Source organism: Vanellus vanellus (genome assembly GCF_965231255.1).
Source record: "Vanellus vanellus genome assembly, chromosome: 11".
NCBI lineage: Eukaryota > Metazoa > Chordata > Aves > Charadriiformes > Charadriidae > Vanellus > Vanellus vanellus.
In genome coordinates, this window is record NC_138916.1 from 13,965,356 (window position 1) to 13,987,421 (window position 22,066).

A 22,066-nucleotide genomic window follows, 5' to 3' on the forward strand; every position below is an offset into this window, starting at 1 on the left:
GTAGCCAGTTGCACTGGGAAACCTGTGTTCAACAAACAAAAATACTGAAATGTTTATAATCCATATCGAACACTTCCCTTTCACTGTACCAACCTCTGTCCCACTGACTTAGCATTTATTCTGCCTGTGAAATTGCATCTCGGAGCCTGCATCTCTGCTGTTCCAGGCAGGGTACTGGAGAGAGCACAAATGGCTTTGTGCTTACTTAAGGTGGGCAGAGCACACCTTTTGGAGCAGGCAGAAAACCACATGCCGGCGGTGTCCAGCAGGTTCACAGACACCTGGGTAAGCTGTGTGGCAGATGGCTGGGAGAATGGGGAAGAAGGAGGAGGACGAGGCAGCTCCATACTGTCCTCATCCAGTCTCGAGGACTGTCATCAACTGGCTCATCTAGGATGCCCGCACATGCGAAGGCTGGAGATGTGTGAGATAAAGTGGCAATCGCAGGAGCTCGTGTGGAGGTCTCAGTTGCACAGGAGGGGTAGTCTCATCTTGCTACCTGCCCACTGTGGTCTGACAGCAGTTGGCTGCAGGCCATTACACACTGCTTGGGAAATGTATGCTTTTATGGTAATGGATGGCAGCAGATAGAAAAAAGTATTGTGGTCATTAAAGCCTGAACTGTGTCATGGGTTATTAATGACAATAGAAAAAGCAAGTTTATTCCTTAGAAAAGGGAAGGCTTAGGACAAAATAGAGGTCTTCTAGGAAGCCTAGCAGATCCTCTGTCTGGTTTATGCCATTTTTGTGCTGTACTTTCTTGCTCTCTTTGTGTGTGGTGATTGCAGTGTTGGTAGATCAAGGCATGAAAAGTTTGTTTGACATAAAGAAGGTAACTGGAAGTCTTCCTGATAGACTGGTATTTCCTTTTAGTCAGCTGATGGTTCAAATCCAGATGGTTCAAGAAAACTGCCGCTGAAATTCACGTGCATAAAGGAAAAAAATAAAACAGATAGTGGTGGGGGTCTATTGTACCCTGCTGCATCTGTAATCATCTCTAAAATAAAACTAGCAAGTGGTATCCACCAGAAAGAAGAGAACTAGCTGATAGATGTTAAACTGATTAGCGCCTATTGCTATACTCCAGGATCTTGCAGAATCACAAGAGAGCAACCAGTTTTAATAATATTAAACAATAGAACTACTGTGCCATATTTAAGTCTCCCAGAGTGCCGTGCCGCTCAACTGTTAAAGTGCAGGCAGCAAGAATTTCCCTCTGGGCCAGAAGAATGTAGTATTTGTACTAAAGCATCTGCTCAAGTGGGGGGATGGAAAGTCAGCTACAGACAGCCTGCAAAATTAATACACCTGAGGCAGCAGTAGGCGAATAAGTTCCTTTTCAGTTAGACAAAGGTGTTGGTAAAGCCAAGGCTGGATTTATTTGTTTGGAGTGATGCAAACTCCAACATGCTCAATGCTCAAGTTTCAAGTGTGTCTTGGCTGATGACCTGCAAGACTTAAAGACCAATTTCTTCTCTGTCTTCTTGGCTAGCCTTTACATCTGGGTAGAGGTTGTTTCTGCCAACAGATGAGAGAGGATAGCACACTGAAACTTTTATATTGATGCCGGCGTTAGCTGGTCCCCAGAGCTCAGTTATAGCTCTCCTAGCCAGTGCAGTAACCAGACTTGTGTCAGGTAAGGGGAAAAGGAGAGAGGAAATAGGTCTCAAACTTTTGGGAATTGCTAGATGCACCGTTTTTACATGGCTGCCTTTTGTGAGATAGCGTGGCTTGTCCTGGTTGCAAAGGGGAAAACAGAGCGGTCTCAGAGTTGCTGGAGTGCAAGGGAATAGCTGATGAAACTCAGAGAGGTGTCATATCCACACGTACGCACTGTTCAGCTGCCCGTGAGGTAACGTCTCACAAAGGCAATCACAACCCGTATTTGTGAGTAACCCCAGAATACCAGGGATGCCTGACTTGAGAGGACATTCGCTCTGAAGTGCAGGGTATTCTAGCTGACCCTTGAATTTTGTCAAAAACAAATAAAACATGGAATTAGTTGCTGGTACCTTAAAGATGGTCCCTTTTTTTCATTTGAAGCAATTCAGTTTCTGCATGTTGCACATTCTATTCCTGTTACCCTTAAGCTGGACTCTCCAAAAAGATAAACATTTAAAAACTACATTTTACTTTGAACAGCTGAAAATGTTCATACTACTTTTTTTTTTTTTTTTTTTGCATTGATAAAGGCATCCATTTCTGCAACTTATGTATAGAAAGCCATTATTATAGGGTTTAAAAAATTCTTCTAAAGTACAAGCTAGATCATTTAAGCTGCTGTTTTTCTCTTAGTGCAGAATATAACTACAAATGCTTTACAGCATGCCCTCACCACACAGAAATACTTGGCTGTAGTTTAGTGAGCAGCCCAGGGATCCGACATGGGGAGAGCTTACGGCCTCCAGACAAAGATCTGTGTGCATGTGGCCTGAGTGGAGGATTTCTTGAAAAACTGTCAGTTGAGAAGTGGGGATCTTAATGAAGACCCCAGTGAGCCATCTCAAATCTTAAGATGGTGAAGGCCTAGAGCATTTTAAATTCAGTGCTGGTTGGTCATAAAAGCATTTGGCAAAATTATGACCACGGGGTGCAGACTAGTGATAAGGGTATTCACATCTCCAGGGTTGTTGCAGAGCATATGAATCACATTTTTTCTTTTGTAAACAGGCGAATAGATGAAATGTCAAGCCTGGTGTACTTGTGCATAGCATACGGGTCTATAAGGAATCTCTAAATTGGGTAGATGCTGCAGCAAATACAACTTGCTGGATTTGAGCAACTTAGGATGTGAGAACTGATTTCCATTCAACTTTGTTCTCTTTGGACAGAAAAAGTCAGTGCGGATTAATGAGTAGATGGCTTTCTTTTTCTGACTCTGTGATTTATTCCGTCCTTTTTTTGGTGTGCGGTTCATTGAGAGTGAGGACTCTTGTGGAGGACGTAGTACGAGATTTGCATCATCGCTTTGCTGGAATTGTATCCGCTTACCGTAGAAACTGACGGTAACACTGCAGTTACCAAGTTGTAATGTACATTGTGTTTGAATTCTGAGAAACTATTGTTTTGAATTTTAGAAATCAGTGGGTGTTTTCCAGATACGGGCTATTGTCAAGTGGTCCCACTATCACCAGTGTGAGCTGCTGGAGGTGGGCTGGGCAGCGGGGGGAGCTGACACCGCGCCGAGGGATGCCGGGACTTGGCACAAGGTGTGCTGGGACCGAATTCCTCTGAGTGTGGAAATGGGAAGAGCAGCCATTTCCTCCCGCCACAAGTTTTGAGGTCTGTGTAATAGTGCTGTAGGCACGCTAAGCGAGAATGACATTTTCTCTCTTGAATACCCTATCAAGAGCTAAAAAAATCCCCTAAATTGTTAGCATGTTCTGTGTAAAAGTTCTGACCTTTAACAATGGCAGGCACTGCTGACTGCCTTTTTGCCCTGTCGTTGTACAACATTACCACAGTGGGCACTCGTCTGGGCCAGAGGCCGCCCAGGCCTTACCGCATTACAGATAATAATGAAAGTCACTTTGGGGCAGCATCATTGGTTATTCCCAACAAAATGGAATGATTCACTTTTGCTAGTGCCATGCTTGCAGCTCAATAACCAAAGTTTCCTATAAGGAATAAGGGGAGAATTTATAAATGGTGCAAAATGGGAGTTCTTGGTTGTGTCTAAAGTGTGCGAGAAGGCAGCGAGCGCCATTTCACAACAGTATTACTGCAGTTTCGTTCTAATTTGACTTTACTTATTGCAGTGGAATAACGCTGAAGAAATGCAGTGGGGAATTAGGCCCAGAATACAAACAAACAAACAAACATATATAATAATGGTTGGCATGTGTGGCAAGCCGAACACGTAGCCAAATATCAGCAGGGTCCTCCTGAGGGCCAGGAGAGGCCGGCGCTGTCTGCTGGCACAGCCGCGAGCAGTCCCGGTCCCAGCCGGGGGTTGGTACCGTCTGGGTGGCTTCCTCGGGACACGGGTTATCCCAAAACTCAACTCTGGACCGAGCCGTGGAAGAGGGGCTGGATTTTAGGAGCAGTAAAGCTGTTGTCGGGAAGTGGGGAATAAGAGGGTGGGTCTCTCAGCTGCCTGGCTCGAGAGCTCTGGCAGCTCATTACGCTCGATAAAGCTTTTCTTCTTACAAAAACTGCAAGCTGTCCAAATTCTGTGTTGCTAATGATGTGAATCAGACGCTAGAGTTTGGCTCTCAAGAGGTAATTTATGTAAAACTGGTTCACAACGGGTACTGAATCTTAAGAAATGGAGGGTGTTACCCCATCGCTTACACTGTCTGTTGTAACGGCAGCATTACGGATAGTTCTTCTAGGAATCAATTTAAAGCAGAAAATAGATAAAAGGAAACAGATACTGGAACAGAACCTCAGGTGATCTTCAGACCTTGAAATGCAGATCTAAATCTGTACTGTTTTGCTGATAGAGATGCATCAGTGGGAACCTGATTTAGATTAATGTAAATGCTAGATTTTATCAAAGCAAATTGCACTGACTCAGAATGCTACATTATGTAAATTACCGAGTCTGTGACATTTGTCTACATCATTTATGGAACAGAAATAGGAAAAAATATCGAGGGCTGGAATTAACAGGTTTCATCTAGGTTGAACAGCAGTTTGGGTAAATTTCAGAACTGTTGTTTTTGTATTTCAGCAAAGAATAAACTGGCTGCACGCGGCGTAGGGTCTCTGAGAGCCGGGTTTGCCTTTGTCCTTGAATCTGTTGAGCAAAGGCAGAAACCTTGGACACTTTGTTCCCTCTTGTTCTTTATTCAAACTGTTGTGGCCTCCAAACAGCGAAGGAGTAGCTGCATGGGGCCAGACTCCCACTTCATTTACACTGAAGTAAATCCGGCATATTCTCTTTGTGTTTGGTGGAATTACTCTGAATTTTCACCATTGCTGACCACGTCGGGATTCAGCCCGTGGACTATAAAATACATTTTATGCTCTGAACAGTTGTGTGTGTTTGGAAGATCTGCTCAGCCAGCATGTATGTAACTTGCGCCAATGTTAAGTTTGTAATAAAATAGTGCTGTCAAGGTCTGCAAGGAAGGTGTGAACAATGATGTTCAGTGTTTAGAAGAAAGTGCATGGAAGGTAGGAAGCTAAGTCTTAAATTCTCCACTTAGGAAGATTTCCACTGAGAAAGAAATAGGTAAATGACCTTGGATTGGATTAGGATTCATATTTTTCAGAAGGTAATAAGGGTTGTTATAAACAAAGGAAAAGGTGAATAGTGAAAACCTATAACTGATCCTGACCGTGGAGGCTTTCTTGCCCAGAAATGTTAGCCACACCGAGTCACAAAGCTCTTCTCTCTTCAGATAGAAGCACCGCACTGGTGTGACCTGGGTGGACGGGATCCTGGACTTTGTCATGCCAGTTTATACCAACTGGGTTGTTTCCTAGCTTTCAGCATCCAGGAGGATTTGCCTAAGGTTTCTGAGAACGGGTATTATCATGTAGAATTCAGATTTCTGCCATTAGTAGATCCTGAATTAGTTAAAGTTTAAGGTGTGGTACAAATCTGTGAATTCATTTGAGCTTTCATTTTCTGGGGTGATAAATCTATGCTTAAAACAGCGGGTAAATAAAAAAGGATATTTTTTTCCTTTGTAAAATTCATCCCTTTGTTTTTCTTAAAATTACCAAAATTCAGTTTATGTTAATAGTCCTAATGCTCTTAGCATATCTTGATGATCAAGACTGTCGAATCTTACTTAATGAGTAAACTCATGATGATTTATATCATGTATACAGTGTATGTAGAAAACTTAAGTATATATTTTAAAATGAGATAAAACTTATTTTTGTGATGTGTTAAAATACTGATCTGAGTAAAGTGATTAATTTTGCTGGCTGTAGTCCATTAGGACCAGTGATAAAGTCTTATGTCTAATCACTGTAGTTATCTGTCTCATATATTATAATGAGTCAGCGCCTTGAGGTTGAAGTCTTTATTTGAAGAGGCAGTTACTTAGTGTTAAACTATTAACAGAAGTTCTCTTCTCATTACCTGCTTTCTAAACCCGGACGCCCGCCATACAGTAGCAATTTCCGTCTGCAGTCCATTCAGCAAAAGTTTTTGTCGCTTCTTTGTTCAAGTTAGTTGTAGGGAAAATAAGCTCTCATATCTCCCGCAAACTAACCTGGAAAAGGTGAGAGGAACAGCAGGAGCAGAAATGCTTCCAGCTGCCCTTTTGGGAGGGATACTAGCAGGGGGCCAGGCCTGTGCATGGCCATTACGTGCCCAGACAATCATTCCTCTCATCCGCGCAGCCCCATCTGTGGCAGAAAGGAAGCAACGGGGCGGTTGTGGATTGCGGAGGAGGGTTTCGGGCGAGCGCTCCTGCTCCCCAGGACGCCCGCAGCTCCCCGGCCAGCCCTCCTCCGGAGCGGGTAGTGCTGCAGCAGCCGGCCGTCCCCGCTCTGACGAGGGTTACCTTGGGCTGCACGGGGCTCTGCTTTAAAACATCCCACAAAAGCTTCATAAAAAAAGTGACTTAAGAAAATCAGCCTCCCGAAGGAATGGTTTTGCCCCTGCATAGCAGGGGTATTGCATGGGAGTTAATAGTCAAAGGGTTTTTTGGGGCTGACTCTGCCCTTTTAGGAGGTTTGCTCTCCTCTCCAATTGGTAATGGTAAGAGAGGCATTTTGGAGAAAGCCATGATATGAGACCTCTAGCAAATAGGAGACCTGTGGGCTGCTTTGATGTGTCCCACACGCCAGCCAGGCAGTTTATCACCATAGGGAGCATGTGGATCAAGCTGGCTTTCTTTCCACTCATTATTCCGTTCTACATTTATTCATCGAGCGAGTTCATTTAAAGTTTTCCTCGCTGTAGGACGAAAAAAAAACCAACCCGGCAACCGTGAACAGACCATTCCTCTAGATTCTGTTCTGGTAAAATATGAAGCATGACTCATAGCGAGAAGTACTTTACCGGGTTATATCAGGTCAGCGTTGAGTTTGTTGTACTTTAATCACATCGGTCACAGTTGTTTGGGTTTGTCTTTTTAAAGCTTATTTCAGTTGTTTTTATTTACCAAACATTCACTTTTCTCTGGAGATTGGAAACATGGAAGTATTTCTGTCAGCAATTTCTGTGTTTGCAACTGAGCTGCTACAAGGTGCAGCTCGCCTCCAGCGAGCGGTGGCTGCACACAGCAGGCAGGAGAAGACCTCCCCGTTGACAGCCATCATACGTGTGGCTAATGCCGTTGCCTTGGGCAGATCTCACTTTGTGCCGAGGCCAGGCCTGGTTCGACGGGACAGAATGTACGGTGTTCAAATACGGAAGGCAAATTTGGGGGAAAATAGGCGCTACCAGCAGTAGTTCAGTGGGTCAGAGAGTGTAAAATGGCTGCAGTAGCCGTGTGTAAGCGTTTGGAGTAGCCTGGAGTTGATTATCGGCTGTGTCTCCAGGCAGAGGCTGTAAACGCTGCTGCAGTAACTGAGCTGCTGTCTGCAATTAGAGCTAACTAGTAGTTGCTGCCCTGCAGCCTGCTGTTACAGCCTCCTCTCGCTCCCCAGACCTGCGGAACTGAGCTGCCGCTATTGTGGAAGTTTGCACGAGCACAGATGAGCCAAAATGCTTCGCGTTTTCAAGCCCCTGAGAATTAGGTACCGTTGCAAGCCCTTCTGGCATTTAGATGCCTTTGAGACCGTGAGCCCTGGTGCCAGCCTGCGCTCCTGGGGTGGTTTAACTCTGGGGCTGCGATGAGAGCAGGCTGTGCTGTCAGAAATCTGCAGCAGGACCCCTTCCTGCCATCTGTTGGATTTGGTCCCAAGTTGTAGGCTGGCCTCTGAGGTTGTTTGGCCAAGGAAGGACTTTCAAAAGACTTGCATTGATAGTCAGGGTGCCCAAAGTGTCCATGCTCAGGTCTTGCCACGGTCACATATGCTGTACTTACTCATGAAGTTTGCATCAGCGGCTCTTTGGCAAGGGACCTGGCTCTGTCTCTATCAATTCCGGGAATCCGCAACTAGTTCTACCTCTCTGCCTTCTCCTACACTTTCTTACAGGTTTGTGCCTGCCTGCAAGGCTGTCACGTGCACGAGTCATGTCTGTCAATCTGGAAAGGTACTTGAGGCTTTGTTTTTCAAGTAGGACAGAAACTTCAAGGAAGAAGCAGCAGAAGTTGTGTTTGCGCAGTTACTATACATGTGAGCTTTGGCTGGGTTTGGTTTGCTTGTCAGCTTGCAGCTTTAGAGGTATTTCTGAAGCTCATTTAGTTCCCCGATAGGTGAGAGTTGCTGCTAATCCTTGCTGAAGCCTTGATTTTTGACACAGTACTTAATCAGCATGTTACTTCTCAGTGCTGCCAGCAGCATGCAAAAAGTTGAAGTGATTAAGCAAGTTATTTGAGCAGATTTCAACAGGACTAAGAATTAACTGGAGTTCACCAAAATTTTCCAGCTGAGATGCGGAACGGAGTTTTTCTTCTACTCAGGACAGCGAGTTAACGTGTAACAAGACAGTTTATCTCATTTGGGCAGTCCTTGTAACTTAAGCTTAAATGGTGCACGGACAGGTATTTTTAGTGTAGAAATGGCCACAGGTTTCTGGCAGAAAAGTGTTTTTCAGGCTCAGTCCTTTAAATACTTTGATGACTATTCATTCACAACCTTTTTAAAAGAAAGAAGCATCCGAAAAGCAATAACTGGCAATACCGGGTTTATCTTACGTGTTAAAATTCCCCTCGGACTGGGACCAGGGGTACGCTGACCTGATAGCTGGGGTTTTACATTCGCCCCAACGCCAGTGAAGTTCAGCTCTGGGGCTGAACCTCACAGCTCAGGCCCATCCCTTGGTGAAACTGGAAACACCTGCTGCTTTACGCTGGCAGCTGGAGCGTACAAAATAAATGCTTCCAAATTTAATTTGAAGTGTGGTTATGGTCAGAGAAGCGGCTGTAAAAAGGCATCTCTTGCTCGGTAGATATGCTCCCTCTGTGTCCTTCGGGCATTTCTGCTCATCTTCCTGATTCAGGGCAAGTAGTTACTACTGCCAGTGCTGCAAAACCAGTAACACCGGTGCAAAAAGCTGGATTCCCTCCTGCTATGTGCATCATCAGCAAAAGTGTTTGCTATTTCTAGTGCAGATTTTGAATAAATTGGATGATGGGCCACAAGGGAGAATAAAGCAGCTTGATTTTTCCAACCGAAGAAAGATTTTTGGTCTCAAAATTAGAAAAAATTGACTGGAGAGTATTTAAACTAAGCTGATCTGGCCAGAATGACTGAGAGTAAATCTGAAACCCCTCCACGTCATTTTAACATCAGCTTTTAGAGGCCCTCTTAAATAACACAGGCAAACACTGGCTCTTGGCTTGTTTTTGCAGTGGCTACGTTGCCGTTTTTCCTTGACTCTTGCTGCTTATTTAGTGTTGCAGTGATGATTTGCAAGTTGATAAATAAATAAAATCGCACATGAGAAACTCTGAGGGCTGAGCAATGGAGCAGTAAGGTCACAGAAAGAATGGAGCGTGTAATTCTACAAGACTGTTCTGTGGGACGTGCTGATGATTCTTTAAAATTACTTATTGGAAAAATTTTAGGCTGCAAAGCAGTAAATCTGATCTTCAAGTGTGGTTTTACTTTGAAAAACAACAGTGTAAAAATGCCACCTTTGTGCTTATCGGATCTTTTCTTTGTACATACGAATCCAGAGATGCCTTTCGCTTACTGCATTGCTAAAAATAATTTTCTTCTGCTTTTTTACTCCAGTTACCTTTGAAAAGTCTATGTAACTCTAAGGACCATTCGTTGAACTCTGTTTCCCGTTTTTTAGTTTTCATTTCTGAGACAAGAGGTGAAAAAATATTTAAGCACATGAGAGTGCGGATACTTGCCACGTGGGAATTCCCAAAGAACCTAACCTGTGCAATCCTGTTAGAGTCTCCCTCTGTACTTATGTATTTAACTGCTTTAGAAAGTCCATCCCATGCCAATTGAAGTCATTCATGTTCAAGCATGATTAATGATTAATCGTATCAAAGAGAATCAGTTGTGATAAACAGCCCTTCTGGTCATTGACCTCCATGGCTTGAAGTGCGACACGAGAAGGAAGCTCAGTTCGTGCATCCTAAGCTGAACTGTTTGCCCGTGTTTGTTGAACACAATCTAATGTGGGAATCGCGGGCACGCAGAAAGCATGACGTGTGACAGCATTTTTGCAGGGTTTTTCAAAGCAAATTTACATGCTGAATACAGGCATTGTCAAGTAGAAGTATCTGAGTTCTGAAACCTTCCCTGGAGGGGCTGGGCGGGAAGGAGGGAATGCAGCAAAAAGCCCTTGGAGAAATGAAATTAGTGTGGTTTTGTAGTACTCTTGGGCACCTGTTACATGTGAAATTCTAAGAGCAGAGTTACGTAATTTTGCCTTTCTCCTGGACATTTAATGCTTTTTTTGACTTTAAAACACTTCCGTGTTTTGCAGAACAGCTGGAGTGGTACAGAAGATACAGAAAAATAAGAGTCTCTCTACCAAACTTTCATGACTAATCCATTACTTTATGTTTAACATGACAATAAAAAAAAATGACTTGAAGAATAGCTTGTTGATTTCTAACTGTGTTAATGCAGCTTAGCACATAAATTTACAAAAGCAGAATAAGACCCTCGTGAAGAAGCAGCCTCATAATGATAGCAATATGTCTGTGAGACAGTGGTAAATAAGAAATGTCTTCTCTAACAGAGCTAATTTTTCTTCTTCCCTAGGTGTATATGTATTAAAAAGATTCCTTCTTATTTCTTCCAGGCACCCGTAACAGATGTGCAGTTTGGCCCTATGAGACTTCATCAAGATCAACTTCAGGTAATACAACCGTTCAAACTGAAGTCTTAACATCACAGAAGTTAGCTTAAAATTCATGAATGGAATTTTTGGGGTATAGAGATCTTCGCAGAACATTTTTGTCAAGTGATAATGTGCATCTAGCAGATTTTTATCATGACATTCTGTGTGATATCCTGAAAATCCTGCCTAACTCTTTTCTCCAAATGTCTCTCAGCTATCTGTAGTTCTTTCTGCTATCAGTTAGCTTGTAATCAACTTAGTGTGCCCTTGTTTTGTATTTTAATGGTAGTCAAGTCTTAGTCAAAATCTCATCAAAATGATACTAAGCCAAATGTCCTGTCAAGGTCTCTTACACCAGCATTATTACTAGCATCAACCAAACTTCCAGTATCATCACAAAAGATCTGAAGTATGCTTGGCAAAGTATGGTTTTTGTTATTTGTTGTTGACTGGCCTTAATGCATCCTCATTTATCTCTTTATTAATAAAGGTCATATGTCAGTTGTCCCCTTACTTTGCCTGGGATGGGTATGAGGTTTGCAGATACAGGACTCCTTTGAACTTCCTCTGAAAATTCTCCTGTATCCCAAGGCATGCTAAGCCATTAATAATCTAAGAGTTCCTCAGTCAGTAATTACAAAACTCCAGCGTGAAAGTAATCTGGACCTGATAATTTGAAAACGTCTGTCTTCAAGAACTGCAGTTCAACGTCTTCCCAAGCTATTGTCAGAACAGACAGTATTAACATCGATCATCAGTTCTTCGGGCAGCCTCATCCAGCTGTTCCCCAAATATAAGTCAAAAACATTCCTCAAACATTTCTGCCTCCTTTGTTGTTATTAATAACTGTATTGCTTTTGTCCAGTCATGGCCCACTCTAAAATTCTCCCAATTTATCCCGGTAATATAGCTGGCAGGTATGAGGGAAGGAGAAGTTAGACAACATCCCGTTGTGCCAGAGTCAATCATACAACTCAGATCTGCTGACGTTCTGTGCTATTGCTGAAAACCGTTCTTCCACCTAGTGTTATAAATTAACTTCACTAAATATAGCCCAAACTATGACACGCTTTTGCAAACAGTTTTGCAGCTTGCTGTAAAAGTAATCTGAACTAAATGAGTACAAAGTCCTTCATTCTTACAAAAATATGCACTACATGGAAATGTCAAGATTTACCGGTAGACATTCCACCAACCTGGTCCAAAGTGTAACCAGCACTGGAATTCCTAAAATCACCCAGAAGATAAATGGCAGTGGGATGTGGTGCGAGTTACACATGCTTCACATTATTGTCTGACCAAAGCATATATCTAAGTGTGGTTTGATTAAATTACTGAAAGATTGGTGTCTTGGGACAATAGACCAAATGCTGGTTTAGTTATCCATCTTTCCTAAAAGGCTGCATATACTGAGTCATCCGCAAAATCAACTCTAACATAGATCTATAGTCTGCCATTCTGTGTATTCTTTCAGGCAAAAGAAGTTCTCTTCTACAAAATAACCTGACACAAAGCACAATCACATCAGTGAGAGTCTTCCTTAGCAGACTTTGTTTATCTTCAATCCTCAAATTTGAAATGCATTTTAGAAGGAATTGGGCCTTATCTTACTTTGAGTATGCAGGCATTGTGTTGATTTTAAAAAGGGTCTGTGAGGTTAATGTTATTGGCAATTACGCAGTAGGTTAGGACAGAGCAAATACTGCCTCATAGATCTGACTTCCAGTTCTGGATTTCAACCACGGTAATCTCCTTCTGTGATGTAAATCCCATGGCAAGCTTTGCATAGGAGTCACATGGGGACGTGCTCCATATACAGAGGTACTGCTTATGCTTTCAGTCTTGCTTGAGTTCATCTTGACCAGCCTGTCTGTAGATTCCAGAAACCCCGCAGAGTGGGCTTCATCCAGTACTTCAGGGACCTAGAATGAGTTGAAAAGGAGAGCACGTTTTTCATCATGCCACTGAAGCACTGTTAAATATTAATTCACATGAGGTGAACTGTGGCATGTTTTTTTCCTGGAATATGATCCTGGCAAGAAAAATAAACCCCAAGAAAACAGTTGTATGTGAGACAATTTCAGTGAAGAAAAGGAGACTCACTGTTGTTTCACATACGTTTTCTGAAACGTAGGCATCTAGTCTCAGCTGATTGCCTAAGCTCTCTTTGTCACTAATGATGAGAGAGTCACTTCTCAAACTTGTTCGTCCCGTGTGGATGTAAATGGCTCTAGCAGACTATTTTATCCACTTGAAACACCTCTGTATACAGGCAATTATAAAAACTCTGTAGAAAGCAGTTCTGTTAAAAACAATGGATTAAGCCTTGGAAGTAGCTTTAAAAACGTGTTAGGAAGAGGCAAAAGTCACAGAATCGCCTATATATGTAAGAGTTGTTTGTAGTGATTCCCTGTCTGTCTTTAACCCAGGTACTTTTAGTGTTTGCCAAAGAAGATAACCAGAGTAATGGGTTCTGTTGGGCATGTGAGAAAGCTGGATTTCGATGTAATATTGCCAGGACACCCGAGTCTGCACTAGAATGTTTCCTTGATAAACACCATGACATTATCATTATTGACCACAGACATTCCAGATACTTTGATGCAGAAGCATTATGCAGGTAAGCACCATTTCAGTGTAATTAATGCTTAACTATATAGTTAACACATCATCAAAGTTTTTTTGCTTTTATATGACCCTTTTATAAAATCTATCAAACACTGTTGTTTTTTGGACAGATGTCCACTGGCAGCATCAAATAATATTGTCTCAGTGCTTTACATCTGATAGCCGCAGCATTCCTAGTTGTGTGCTAGGATGTCCGAGGCTCGATCTGGCTTGGAGCCACAGCGTACAAATTTCTTGTCCTAGTGAACTGTTTGGGGTTTTTTCAAATACCTGGTTCCTTGTTCGCACATTAAATTAACTGCAAAAAGTGCGTGTGCCACCAAGCAATTTAGTGAATACATTCACTTCGTTAGTGTTCTGAATTTTTTGAAATGTCACTTGCTGTTGAGTAACTCCAGATGCAAATAGGCAATGTTTGGTGTGCACGTTTCCATACCTACAACATTTGAAAATCCGTTATGAAGAGCAAAGTTGCAAACTGATTCCAAAAGCGCTTTCACAAACTGCTGTAATGTATGAAAAAAGGGGGAAAGGATTTGCCTTTCTGAGGCCCTCCACAGAGACGTGACAGGCGGTGGTGCCTTGCTCCAGTGACTTTCCAGTGAAATACCCCTTGGGAATGTGTCTAGACCAAGCAACAGTCTGTGGGGTGGGGGTGGCGGGGTCAGGTTATGTACCCTGGGCGAGTGTGGTGGGTCCAGGGCACTGGGACAAAGGCTCTTCTCCTCTCTGAAGGAGAGAAACTAGATAAGATCTTTGTCAGGAAAAGACTAGATATCAGCGCTGTTCCCCTTGTTACATTTTTACCATTCTGCCCCAGGATAAAGTAAAATGCTCCTTAAATGAGTGAGGCCAAGTCCTTCAAACAAGTCGTTTCAGAGTGGAGAACTTTTGCTATTCCCCCACTGAGAGTATTTGAGGTTTAGATTAATGTACATTCTCTCTGTCTTTTTTTCATGGAGTCTCAGGCACTGCTAAATTTATTCTCTTTTCTTAGTGGTCCAGCAGGCTCAGGATTTTATCTTTGTTTTGTTGTTAAACCCTTTAAAAGAGACATTTTAAGAAAAGTATTGTGTGAAGATTCTGTAAAGTCATGTTTTCTGTAATGTGAACTTAAAAAAAAAAAAGTTAAATGATCTTGCTTTTTATTTAAAGGTCTATCAGAACAACGAAACCCTCAGAAAATACAGTCATTATTGGTGTAGTACGAAGGTAAATACTCATATCTTTACTTTCAGGTGATGAACAAAATGTAAATCCTAGCTTTGGAAAAGCAAATACTACATTAAAAAACTTGAATTAGAACTTCTTACTGTGCTCCTGGTAATGTGTTATACCATATAGAGTTTTCACCTTCTTTGACGACAGGACTGGGACAGGATTTTTGATTTCTAGTTTTTACTAAAGTGGTCTCACTTTGGATTGTTTTGTTTTGTTTTGTTTTGTTCCCATTTCCTGATCACTGGAGGCTTTAGGAGTATGTTTCAAATTACTTCTGACACATCATGTACAGAACTGTGGAACTGCCTCATAGATCTGTATTCTGGTGTTAATAAAAATAACACTTTGAACATTTCTTGATCTGTGTTTCAGTCTGATTAATCTCAGAGCAAACAGGAGATCTGTTGAGTTACAAAAAAAGACGTGGAAGAATTTGATCAGTTTAAAGTAGCATCTGACCATAGAAGATTTAAAAATAAAATAGACTATATTATGATATCTCAGTAAAGCAGTGCATATACTTTTTTCCTCCTCCTCCCTCTGAAAACATTACTTATATGTCATAAAATAATGTAAAAGTAATGAAAATGCAATATGTTTTATGTGAAATGAAATAAATGGAAGAAAATTTCCTCAAAGTACAATTTTGGGAACGTCCATTTCTCAGAAAACATTTATTCTGAAAACCAATTCTGAGGTGTTGAAGTTTCCCATTAAAAATCCTCTTTTCCGCCAACATCTCTAGTGAACAAAAGACCCTAATTAAATATTTCAAGGGATTCCATTGTGAAAATCGTCTTTGATGGTTTTGTGCCAGGAGGTCTCCTGACTATGGTAGGCTGCTTCTACACTCAGAATTGTCTCTCATTGAACTAATACAAAAGAAAAGAGAAAAAAAGGAGTGGAAGAGCAAACAGTAACTCAACAGCTTCTTCATGTACATCAGCGACAAAGACACCTGTGGTTCTGTGGGCCGGCTGTTCCCCTCAAAAGTGAGGACAGCTTGGAAGCTGGGCTTGCTGACTCACTATTAGAAAGTTGCTCAAAAGGGGGGTTTCCCTGCAATTCATTTTTATCTTTTCAAAATGTTCACATTGAGTGTTGGGACAAGATAATAGCCCCGTGTGGTGACAATATCTCAGCAGCTTGAGTTCTCAGACTTTGCAGATGTGTCTAGTATCCCTGGCTACGGGAAACTTCAGAAGTGAGTTTGCCTTCCACGGGGACTGAGTTGACTGTGACAAGTTCCCATGTGCTAAACACAAGCATTCTCGAGTCGCCATTTAGGATTTCACAGACAGAGAACTTTCACACATTTCCTTTCTTGCTGCAAGAAACATATTTGTGAAAAAGCCTGACTTTTAGCCAATAACATATGTAGGGTCTTCTCCTTCATTTTCCTGCAGTTCGGTTGTTGTTTTTCAGGGTTTTTTTCCCTGCAGAATGCCTGTCCTCTTTCTTTGTGCTTCTGGGAGGCAGCATTTCCAGATGGCTGGCATGAGGAATGCGGAGATTTTTCTGACAGCTGCCCTTCTCTCTGCTTAATCTTGGGCAAACCTTGTACTGTAGTAGGCATCATTCTCTTCGTGCATAAGAAATAAGTGCACAGAAAACAAAAACAAGAGGTGCCATAAGATCCAAAATTTAACACATAAGTAAAAGCTATTGTGCCATTTGCTAAACTTGACCAGCTTCCATCTGCTCATTTACAGAAACTTAACGTAACGGCCATTCTTCCAGATTCCAGCCATACATTCACATATGTTGGAGTGTCTTTTAACAGTTAGTATAGCCAAGTTTTTCAAAATGATTCAGATACCTCATTTTAGGACTATGTCATCCCCAAGTCACCTATCAGAAGGCACGGGGTAGGCAACACTAGAAAATCCATCCTCATTTGGGCATCCTGAGTTGCCCACCTAAGATTTGGTACACACAGGATAACAAGTCATTTCATAAAACTTTAGCCATGTAGACTTTCAAGTGCATCTTTGACTAGGGACAGCATAAACAGCAAAGAATCCAGTACCAAAAAAAGAAGGAGTAGTCTAACGATCTAACTAATTAACTGGTTTTCTTGAAGCATTAGGGATTTTTTTTTGTGTGATTTAAGCAGCTCATTACATGCAAAAAGAAAAAATAACATTTTTGGCTTATCCATGCCAAAGGCGAAAGCTTATAAAACCTGCAAAATGTATGTTTTATGCATAGATCCTATAAGGATCTGGGGTACAGGTATATCTGGGATACAGGCATGTCAATGGCTTGTGAGATTGGGTCTCAGTTGATTACAAAAATAATCTCTAACTTTATCATCCTTTTTTAAAAGGCATGCTGATCGTGAAGAGTCATCAATATTGCCCCTGATCTCTGCTGGCTTCACGAGGGTATGTATGTTTTACGCTCTACTAGGTTGCTCTGACATTCCAAAATTGTCATGCAAGAAACCACCCAGTGACTGTTTGTGTCAGTAATCCAACCTGTAAAACTTGTTCATGCTGCTCATGCGTGTTCGTTCCGAGCTACCATACACCAGTGGAATGAGAATAATGCTGACTAAGTAGGTGGACATTCTCAGGCATACAAGAAGCGGTGCTGGGACTTTTCTACTTTATACATATATTTTAGAGTAAGTGCGTGATGCTCTGCTTGAAAAGTTGACATTGACAAAATTGACTAGTGACTGTAGCAGAGCCAGAGAGCAGCTTGCAATGAACAACAGAATGTGCTGTGGGAAGTCTCTTCTATCAAATGCCAATTCTCACCTGTAAACAGGCTTCAGACACTGTCAAGTGCTATTATCTATTGTTTAAAGGCACCTGAAAAGCACTACATTGAATCTGTTCCTTGGCAACTATTCCAATTAAGCAGGAAAGGTGCTTATTAGTGCGTCAGTTAAATGGATTCCTCATTGCATTAAGCTGACAATGGAACAAAAATGTGCACGGTTTACAGTGTGATTCAGAGTCTTTGGTTGCATGCTCACCAGATTTTTTGCTATCCCATCACAATCCATTTGCACCTATTTGCTTATTTGTAGTAAAGTCCTAATACAGGAAATGCTAGAGCCTGAAAAAAACTGTACTTATATGTACAGAGTCGTTCCAGCAGGCACATAAGTAATCCGACACAGGTTCTGAATTATTTATGGATCAGAGCCTTGGAGATGGGACTAATGGCAAAGCGTAGAAAATTTTGCTTAGCAGCCCTGATGTGGTGGGTTACCTTTGATCATCAGTCCTCCCCCCAAAACTATCAGTGCCTGTGGCAGTTTACTATGCACAAAGATTTAACATTCAGGCTCATACCTGGTAAACATGGTATGTTTTTAAAAATCATCAAAGATCCTGAGGTCGTTCCTAAACAAGCCCCTAAATGAATAATTGTATCCAATGGTAGGTATATTTGTCGGGAAGTTTTGCTTTCTTCTATGCATACAATTTGGGGTATTACCAATTGGAACCTCATACTAATCTCAAACTTTGATGATTTGAGACACAACTTTATTTTTTCAGTGTTCTTTTAAATAAGTAGCATCAAAGCATATAACATCATTAAAAGTAGTTCATGTTATATATTGACCACGCTGACAGTCACAGAGAATAAACAGGTTCGTTGAACCTCATTGCCATGAGGATCTGTCACCTTTTCAAAATGCAGTAACCTGAAGAATTTTACCAGTCCTAAAAAATAATCTTCTCATGTTGTTTGTGTTACAACATGTTCATATTTGGCATATCTACTTTTTTGTTCTTTATCAAGCCAAAGAAGACAAAACTTCATACACTTGAATATGGAAATGTGCATTAATGAAATATTTCTAACCTTTTATTTGCAGAGATATGTGGAAAATTCTAATATAATGGCCTGTTACAATGAGTTGATTCAGCTGGAATTTGGAGAGGTGCGAGCACAATTCAAACTAAGGTAATTTTACCAAAACAATTATCAACAAAACAATGCCGATTCAGCCACATCCTTAAAAAAGTACTTATTTTACTGTACTGCAGTTAATTATAAAATTTCAGTTAGCTGAAGAAAATATGTTAAAAGTACAATTTTATTCAGTATGAAGTTGCAATACCTTATTGTTATATACAATAAGAATTATATGGATTAACTTTAATCAGATACTTTTTTTTTTTTTTTTGGTCTCCAGGGCATGCAATTCATTATTTACAGCATTAGAGAAAAGTCAAGAAGCCATTGAGATCACAAGTGAAGACCATGTAATACAGGTTTGTTCCAGTTATTTTTATAAGTACAGAAAATTGCTCTGTGGACTAACTGTATTTTATTTAACCCATGATTACATTTACTCTTTCTTATAGTACAAGAATCTAACATAACTTAATGGTTCCAAAATGACTAGAGTGAGTTTAGCTGTAGAGTAGAATTTTCTCCATTTAAAATTTCGTGCCTAAATCAAGTCAGTTTTAAGGGAGATTCTTGTTTCTGAGTGAATAAGGATTTACTCTCTTGTTTTTATTTTTTTGTGATGATTCTTTTATATCATGAATGAATGCAGCCACTGGTTTGTATGCATTCTTTTGCAAAAATATTGTATGTTAATTTGATGCTCTGAAAGGTAAATCTAATAAAGGTAGTACACTTTTTTTTTTTTTTTTTTCTCATAAATCTGATACTGTTTGATGCATTGGGATTCCTGAGCCACCTATTTTTGAATGTAATCCTCAATTAAAAATTTCTTTAAGAAAGGGAAAAGAAATTGTGCTTAGGTTTGCAGTCCTGAAAAACATCATCTTTAGCAGGGAGTTAGTTCCATCCCTAGCTATGAAGGCTGTGAGGAATGATTTTATCAGTAAAGAGCTTGAGTCTAACCCTCTGGGAGGTATAACATGCATATAAATTGTACCCTCTTGACCCAGATCTTGACAATTTCATTGAAGGAGGTGCCTTCTTCATTGCTTTTACAAAAATAATAGAACACATCCTGAAGTTTTTTTAAGTATGTTTTGTCAGACCAAATTTTGTCCCTCTGCAGAGGGCCCCAGAACATGAGACAACCGACATGCGCAAGAGTCCTGGAGCTGCAGCAGGCAGGGCGTTCTCACACAGCAGGGGAGCCCTTTGGGGGGAACCTTTAGGAGCAGAGGGCATCCAGTGGCACCCTTTTCATTTCTCTCCTATTGAAAGATCGCGAGTTGTGAGGCATTCAGGTGCTGTTATTATGGGACCTGTGTCTGTAACTCAGCAAGAGGGTCATGAAGGTGTGGGCTACGGGTACCAGTCTTCAGTTTTGTAGGGCAAGGGCCGCAGAGCTGCAGCAAAATGCAACATTCAGTTCGGAGAGAAAGTTGCTTTAGTAGATTCCACTTGTTCCAGTCTGCGTGGCTGGGCTTTGCCTGGACAGGGCAATAGTGATGGTTGGCCCTTACGCACAATAATATGTTGAATTTGTCAATAGATAAGGTAAACATTCCTACGGTATCCCACCATCTAATTTGTGATTTTTAGGAACACTGAGGTAGGTTTGAGGTTTACAGGTTTGAGAGCTGACAGAGCTCGTTTATCAGGAATTTATGTTGTCTGTATAAACTCTGTGGATATGTAATACTCAGCTGTTTCTATACTTTCCCTCTCTTTACCCAAATGTGCACACTCTACACGACTCTTCTAGCATGGACATTCCTGTTTGGCTTCACAAACTAAAACGTGTAGGCATCTCTCTCAGGAGCAATACATACGGATACCTATTTCAGGCTGTGAAAGAGATCCCTAGCTTTAGCAAACAGAAAAAAAGGGGATTCTGTTGTGCTTTAAGTATTCTGTTGAATGGTTTTTTGTTTGTTTTTATTTAACAGTACGTCAATCCTGCTTTTGAAACAGTGATGGGCTATCAAATAGGTGAACTAATAGGAAAGGAATTAACAGAAGTGCCTATAAATGAAAAAAAAGCTGATTTCCTAGATACTATTAATTCCTGCATAAAGATAGGAAAGGTGAGTAATGGCATTATATCGCTTATCATTTCCTGCCTACAAAAAGTTATTATTGTCTAGGGATGACGCATGATGTAACTTGCATCTTCACAGACACATAGCATTTGCAGCTTTCTTACTCAAACAAGAAGAGGAAGTAAAAAATGCTCATTTTTAAGGGGTTATTTCTCTTTTCTTGCTTGGAAGAGGTACATGTTTTATGAAAATAAGTGACTTGTGTATTTCTTTGTAATATATGCTGTAGGCAGTAAAAGGTATGGGAATGACAAAGAGAAATAGGATGGATGCACATGTTATCCAGTGTGAAGTAAATGAGAAAAGAACCATGTTGAAGCATTTCAGCCTGAAATGCAGAAGTTGATTTGCAAGTTTAGAATGTAAAAATATCAGGAGTAGACATTTGCGAGTCATCAGCAGTGTCAGCTGCCAATATCTCTTATTCTCTAATGACATGGGAGCTGTCTAATGGATTTCCATTAGAAATGTGTGTTGCACCAAGGAAGCGCATGAGGGAGTGCAGCTGGCTTCAAGGGAGGTCTTACAGAGAGACATTGCTGTTTGCCTGGTAGCTCCACGATGGTCCTTTGGGACTGTTGTGGCAGTAGTGTGAGGATCCATCTAGGAGCTTTCATTTGCATTTTGACAATGAGGTGTAAATGCTTCTGATGTCATTGAACATCAGTAGTACCTTATAGGCAGAAGGTCATGGAGGTAACGCAAAGAGATTTGGGAATTGGTGTGGTTGTAGCTGCGTCACAGCCCGTGCTTGGACCTGAGTCAGGATAGCTGGTTGGGTCATCCTGACTGTCTGCAGGGAAGCACCACGTTACTGACACGGAGCAGGGAGATGCTAGAATGAATCATGGCGCTCTGAGTATCCAGGCAGTGATGCAAAAGCACCCATGCAAGGTTGTGATGAGTCATACTGTGTAAATCAGGCTACCAACACAAGCGTTCATCAACAAAAGCTGCGCTCTAGCTGGGTGCGGATTGCATGTGCATTTCAACAAGAATGGGTCACTCATTTCTGCTTGTATTGGCCTTTTGGAAGAGATCCCAGCAACAGACAATAGCTTGGATTATGGTGCTTCACGCCCCTGTTGCCTGACTGAAATTATTTCAGTAAACATGTGTAATACAGAACTGATGTTATGAGGGAGTATTTATTAAGTTATAATTCAGATCCATTAGACGTGTCAGGCTTTAAATCTACAACATCAATTCTCGAGATATGAAGTGATCAGATTTTTAATATTTTAGTGTGCTGATAAAAATGTCTTTAATAATGGAAATATATTTTACTCTATGAATGATAGAAATCTAACCCCAATCCATCTCTTTCTTTGCACTTATTTTACTCCTGCCTCTAGGGCTTCCAACCGTGACGGCTAATGAAATACCACTTATTTAAACCTGTCTGTCTGGAACA

General features: G+C 41.2%; 1 protein-coding gene across 1 annotated transcript in view; it reads left to right on the forward strand.

Annotated features, from left to right (window-relative positions):
* The window catches only part of PDE8A (phosphodiesterase 8A), a 128,669-nt gene that overhangs the window by 79,979 nt on the left and 26,624 nt on the right, over nt 1-22,066 (forward strand). The window contains exons 2-8 of the mRNA XM_082488590.1: nt 10,787-10,843; nt 13,255-13,445; nt 14,609-14,665; nt 17,004-17,061; nt 18,513-18,601; nt 18,834-18,912; nt 20,500-20,637. Of these exons, the coding sequence (XP_082344716.1) occupies nt 10,787-10,843; nt 13,255-13,445; nt 14,609-14,665; nt 17,004-17,061; nt 18,513-18,601; nt 18,834-18,912; nt 20,500-20,637 (669 nt within the window). The remainder of the gene's footprint in view (nt 1-10,786; nt 10,844-13,254; nt 13,446-14,608; nt 14,666-17,003; nt 17,062-18,512; nt 18,602-18,833; nt 18,913-20,499; nt 20,638-22,066) is intronic.